General features: G+C 47.6%; 1 protein-coding gene across 3 annotated transcripts in view; it reads right to left on the minus strand.

Moving 5' to 3' along the window:
• PHC2 (polyhomeotic homolog 2) overlaps positions 1 to 6,553 on the minus strand; it is a 49,419-nt gene that overhangs the window by 23,530 nt on the left and 19,336 nt on the right. For 2 of the 3 annotated variants that reach the window (XM_007468705.1, XM_007468703.1), the window contains 2 exons: positions 3,708 to 4,126; positions 3,272 to 3,437 (listed from right to left, as the gene is read on the minus strand). In XM_007468705.1, the coding sequence (XP_007468767.1) occupies positions 3,272 to 3,437; positions 3,708 to 4,126 (585 nt within the window). The remainder of the gene's footprint in view (positions 1 to 3,271; positions 3,438 to 3,707; positions 4,127 to 6,553) is intronic. The other variant, XM_007468704.1, reaches the window with a different exon arrangement.

The following is a 6,553-nucleotide window of genomic DNA, read 5'->3' on the forward strand; positions in this document are numbered from 1 at the left end:
TTCCCCCAACCCATTTTTCAAATTTTCAAAGCCTTCTTTCATTAATATTCACATTTCCTCCCCCTTTCTGCCTTTGCATTTCTTACACTTACATTTTGTTCTAGGAATGCTCGACCTCTCTGTCCCCCAAACATGCCTACACTCCTGCCTCCCTTCCTTTACTTCACTAGTCCCTTCTCCCCAATGCCACATGTCCAGGTCCTACCTATCCTTCAAGGTCTAGACTCAAGAACAGTGGCTGGCAAACTTTTTCTGCAAAAGACCAGATAGTAAATATTTTAGACTTGGCAGCCCATGTGGTCTCTGTTGCAACTACTCAACTCTGCTGTTGCAGCAGGAAAGCAGCCACAGATGACACTACATGAATGAATGTGGCTGTGTGCCAATAAAACTTTATTTATGGACACAGAAATTCGGATGTCGTATAATTTTCATGTAACACAAAATATTCTTCTTTTTTTGAGCCTTAAAAATTTTTTTAAATGTAAAAACCATTATTAGCTTGTGGGCTGTACAGAAACTGGTGATCTGATGAATCTGGCCCTCGGGATGTAGTTTGCCAACCCTCGCTCTAGAACAACGCCACTTCCTCCCTGCAATCTATCCTGATAATCTCTACTTGGCAGTAACTTTTCTCTCTTACCTTTTAAAGCATTTACCCATAATCGTTCTATGCCATTTATCATATCTTAGTTTTTACTGTATTTTTTTCCTGTGCATTTCTCTTCTTTCCCAGAGGAATTTAAGCTCCTTGAAGGTAGGGTACAGACCTTATTTCTCTATGTATTTATTACCTCCCACCCCACAGTGCTTTGCACAGAGCAGGCATTCCAACATATACAGAATGAATATTTAAACTCTTGGGTGGTTGACAATTGTTTCCACTGTGCAAAACTTACTTTTCTCATGAGATAGAGCCTCAGGAGCAAGATGCTTTGTTATGTGTGTATCATCTAGATTAGATTTCAGAAAGAGATTTTTGAGAGCTTTCTAGACAAGATGAAGAAAGGGAGGCAAATGTCAGTTCATTCAGAGGTTGTTGGATAACAAATACTTGAACAAAGGCTGTTGATTATCACCAACCTGCAGACAGGGGATGTGTCTTCAGTCAGGTCCTATTCAATATTTCTATCAGCAAATTGGTTAAAGACAAAGAAAACACGCTATATAATTTACGGATGGCAAAGTTAAGCAGAGGAGTTAGTATAATGAGTGACAAAATTCAGATATAAAACATTCCTGCCCCACCACTTATTCTTGCTGTGCCTCAGTTTTCTTATCTTTAAAATGAGCATGATAAATGTTCCTGCTTCAGAGGGTTACTGTCAGGATTAAATGAGGAAATGCATGTAAAGCTGGCAGAGAGGACTCATTAAATGTTAGCTGTTAACTATTACCATTTTCTGGCTAGCCTGGAACTGTGGGCTAAATTCACAGGATAACATTTAACAGCTGTAACTAATCATAGATTGTACAAGTTTGAGATGGAGGAGACCTGAAGTGATAGCAATCCATGTAAAAAGAAACCACAAAAACAAAGACAGAAACAAAAACCAAACCCAACCCCTCTGGAATTCAGGTGACACAGTGCTCAGTGAACTAAGGGTATCATTCCCTGATCCCCTGGGTCAGGGGAGTTAACGTGGGGCCACAGTGCGATGTCCTGCCAGGTGAGGGAATTACCCCTGGAGCCAGAATCATGGTGCTGCCCTTTCACAGCTGTGTGAACTGGAGCCTCTTAGAGTTTCCTCCTCTAAATAATGGGGACAATAATATTTATCTCTCAGGGTTATCATGAGTGAGTAAAGGAAAACTTAGAGCAGAACTTGGCACATAGGTGTTCAACGAATTCTAGTTCCTCTCTACTATATCATGCAGATCCCTGTCCCTTGAAGGGCTTATAAAGCTAAGTCTAGGTGCCAACCTAGGGTGACTAGCGGCTTTTTGTGTTTGGAATGAATGTGTTTCATTTTGGGGATCACACTCTAAGGGAATTAGTGGAGAGGTGGAATGTAGCTAGACAAGAATGATCAGCATGGTGGGAATGGGAGGTCTGGATGTGTGATAGGTAGAAAATGAAATAAATCTCAGATATTTAGCCTGGAGATTTTCTCTTTTTTTAATGGGCGAGAGGAAAGAGACATGATAACTGTCTATACACACTGTAGGAGATGGACAATCCACAAGACAGAATCACAGCCAGTGGTGGGAGTACCAGGAGAGCAGATTTTGGCTTAATTTGAAGAGCAACTTTCTCATAATTAGAGCAATCCTACAATGGAATGGGCTGCTTTTCAAAATGGTGAGCTCCTTATCATTGCAAGTTTGCCAAGAGAATGCTGACCTCCTTGCTGTCTTTTAATTTTTCTAATGTTTTTTTCTTCATATTCCTTTGCTTTCCTTTTCCTTGAGTCCACCCTCCATTCCTTATAGGACATTTATAACTACTTTGTCCCAAAGTACTTTTCTTCTCATTCCTCCTTCTTCTGTTTTCCAAACCCCTTTTCTCTTGGCTCTCCCCACCCCACTCCCAGCACACATTTAGTCCAATGATGGAACTGCCTCCCTGAGTTGTAGGCAGCCCATGGCCCAGAATGTCTCTGAGATCTGGGCCAAGATTGCTGTGCACACTGGCAGAGAAGGAAAGGAAAGCGAAGGGATCACTGTGGAGGCAGAGGTACGGCTGTGATTCTCTCGTCAGGGTAGAGGGATCAGCAGAGTCTCCTAAAACCCAGGTCTAGGAGAAGCCCGCCTGTCACTGAGCACTCACAGGCAGAAGGTGCGGATCCCAGAGCTGAGCACCGTTCCTTCAAAGATGCTTTCCGTGAGCTGAACCCACTCTGAATCCCCTCCTAGCTCCCCCTAAGCATTTCCCTCATCTCTGCACTACACAGCCACCTTGTCATATTGCCAACTTCAAGAATGCACTCTCATACCAAGCAGAGCAGAGGATTGAGACAACTGGATCCCTGGGTGAACTCTCAACCCGGCATACGGATACGCAGATACATCTGACAGCAATGACAGGCAAGCCTCATCTAGAACTTTCAATTCTCCTTTTCTTTCTCCTTTATGGCTTCTGGGTCCCCTTTCTTTGTCCTTGCTTCATCTTCTCAATCCTCCCTCTGTTTCCACCTACCCAGCTTCTTTCTTGCTTCTTGGGGCTTGGAGTAGTTTCCCTCCCATTCTAGATGCCCAAGTGAGATGTGCCAGGGGGTGGCAAGGAAGGCAATGCTCTCCCCTCCCCCGAGGGCCCCGCTACACTTCATACCATGAGCTGGGGACTGCTGGATGTTCGGGCTCTTGGGTACAGGCAGGCCACCTGGCATGGCAGTGACGATGGCTTGCTGATGTGGTGATGGGCCAGACCGAGTCTCAGGCCCACTCTTCTCTCTAGGTACCACTTCCTTCCAGTCATCGGGGGTGCATTGCTGGGGCTGTTAAAGGACAGAACAGGGATGATCTTGTCGTGAATTGCCTCTACATTCCTGGACATGTCCCCCGTTTCCATGGAGCTTGGGTAGAAGGCAAGGACATTAAGATTCAGCCAGCCCCAAATTAGGGAGAGGCCCCTTTTCTTTCCTGGAATACTCAGAGAGGACTTCAACACTCAGCCCACCCAGACACACATCCAAATGGGGGCCACGGGATTGCCTGAGCTGTGTCCTCCCCCGTTGTTCCCTGGACCTCGGGATCGGCTTACTCACCACTGGCGAAGCAGGTTGCAGTTGTAAGATGACAGCCGAGGCATGCTGGAACCTGTGTTGAGGGGTGTGAGACAGGCCCTCAGGGTATCCATTGTGAGGCCCGACATCTGGTGTGGGAGGGTGACACTGCTGAGTGCTGCCAGGCTTGTGCAGGTTGGCAGCGGGACACTGGAGAGGCAGGGTGGATGGGACTGGGCCTAGCGGCATGGCATGGGCTTCGGGGCCGGGCTGCAGGGCCAGGCTTGGAGGGACCGAGGCCAGCTGGGGGTGGGACGGGGCTTGGAGCGCTGGCCGTGATGGCTGGGGCAGCGGCGGCTGTTGTGATGCTTGCTGTTGCTGCTGCTGGATCCCAAACTGGGGCTGCAGGTGCTTTGAGGACGGCTGGGAGAGGAGCTGGTGTGGCTGCAGCTGAGCATAGGCTGAAGAGGGGGAGGCCAGGTTAGGTGGCATGGCTCGGTCTCACCTTCTGCTGTGCCCCCTCCCACATCCACATAAAGAAGGCTTTCCAAACTCGGTGTTCTTGCTTTCATCTCTTTCCTCTTTCACCTAGAGCCTGGCCGGACCATTGCCATGACCTGGCCTTCTCTCTCTGTTTTCTTGCTTTCTTCCTATGCCGAAACATTGGGCCCTTGGCTGTCCCTCAAAGGCCAATGCAAAGCTCACCTCCTCTGTGAAGCCGCCTTTGATCATTCCAGCGGCTGAGAGAAACACTGGATTCTGCAGTGTGCTATGTTCTCTCTCCTCCATGCCCTTCACTCGCTTTTCTCTGGGCCTGCAACAGGTGCAGGCTCCCATCGCCCAGCCCAGGTCTTATTCACTCTACTGGCTCTGCTCAGGCTGGGCTCCCTCCAAGGAGTGCCAGTTGCACACACGGTCCTCAGGCTCTGTGGGGAGGCAGCCTGGGATGGACCACTGGTTCCTTCTGTTACCCAGTGGGGGACCTTGGGCTAGCTGCTTAACCTCTCTAGGCCTCAGCTGCCTTGTCTGAGAACCAGAAACAAAAATAGTTCTTGCCCAGAAAGTTGTAAGGATGAAAGAAGAAAAATGCTGTGCGAATAAAACGAGAGAAAAATGACATAATGTGCACAGCACAGTGCCTGGCCCATGGTCATCGTCAGTCATTTAATTCATATATTCAATCAGATAATTAAAATGATTATTTCAGTCTTGGCTTAGGTTCTGAGTATCCTGGGCTCACCTCTACCATAATGACGTGTCTCACAATGGATTATAATTGTTTCTTAGCTGTCTTCCCTTCCAGATCATGAACCCCTCGTGATCAGAAACTATCACATATCTCTTTATCCAGAACTTTGCATGATGCCTAATATTAGATGGGGGCTAAATAAATAAACAAACGTGGCTTCCCTGGTGGCGCAGTGGTTGAGAGTCCACCTGCCGATGCAGGGGGACATGGGTTCATGCCCCGGTCCGGGAAGACCCCACGTGCCGCGGAGCGGCTGGGCCCGTGAGCCATGGCTGCTGAGCCTGCGCGTCCGGAGCCTGTGCTCCGCAACAGGGGGGCCACAACAGTGAGAGGCCCGCGTACCGTAAAAAGAAAAAAAGAAGAAAAAAAAGAATCAGTATTTCTGGAGTCTTCTGAAAAACCAGAAGCTTTAGCAACACTGGACTGTATCCCCCATGGCAAAAACAGTTGGCGCAGACAAGTGATTGCCCGTGTTAGGGTGAGCGGGCTCATTCTAACCTGCCACAGATCCTGCCCAGCCTGCTTCCCTCATAAAAAAAAAAAAAAAGTAAATAAATAAACAAACATATTGTCCTGAACTGGAATTCATGTGTTGCCATTTGCTGCTTGTCCTTTCTTCTTCCATTTTAACCAGGCTAGCTCTTTGAGGTGAGGATCCTTATACTTTTTAGTTATCCCTCCTGTGTCCAGCTCATGCTTTATAGACAGAAGGGGCTCAGGAAATTCAGCTCAGAGACTGACTGTCCTCAAGCCGCTCACTCTCTGTCTAGTGGCATCCAGGCCCGCTTAGCATGAGGGCTGCTCAGCTGAATCTGTCCTGCCTAAAAGCTGTCCTCTGCAGGGACTCCCACAGCCTGAGGGCCGGCAGAGAGACGTTGTGCTGTGCAAAAGCACAGAGGGCCACAGCTGGAAGCTCACAAATGGATTTTTACAACCAAAGGCTCCCAGCCAATGAGGGGAATGCAAATTCTGGGTCCTGAGCTAACATTTAAAAAGGATCCTGTGACACAGGTGCAAAGTAAGCAGATTTCAAAGAGTTAGGGGAGGTACCTTTTTTCTTGAATTCTGTCCATTTACATGCAAGTTTCCAACTATCTTATCACAACCCAACACAGAGTTCCAAGCAGAATGCCAATAAGAATGGAAAGGAGAGGACAGAAACAAGGTGGTAAGGAGAAACAAAATGCTCTTTGGTGACCGACTGCTGTAGGCAGAGGAGGGAGTATGGTTGGCCCACGGGCTGTAACCTGGATGACAGAGAAAGATGGGAGGGGGAAATACGGATGGCCATGAGGTTTTGAGAGAAATGTGTGGGGCTTGAGGTGATGGTAGAATGTCCAAATGGAAATTGCCAGCAGGCATTTGGTGATTACAAATTGCCTCTGACCTCACCCTGAGCCTTATCTTCTAATTTCACCTTGAATAGCTCAAACAACAGTCAGGCCAAGATTGTTAGTCAGGCAAGCTTAATAATCAGGGATTTTTAAGATGACTGTTGTTAAGACACTGAAGAGATACCGCAGATGCCATGAAGTGCCCGGCTAGTCTCTAGAGGCTAAGAAGTTCTGCAGAATGATGGGCAGCGTCACCGAAGACACAAGTAAAACTTCTCTCTTATTACAAAACCATTCATTCCTGC

The sequence above is a fragment of the Lipotes vexillifer genome, unplaced genomic scaffold (assembly GCF_000442215.2).
Source record: "Lipotes vexillifer unplaced genomic scaffold, Lipotes_vexillifer_v1.1 scaffold1261, whole genome shotgun sequence".
Lineage (NCBI taxonomy): Eukaryota > Metazoa > Chordata > Mammalia > Artiodactyla > Lipotidae > Lipotes > Lipotes vexillifer.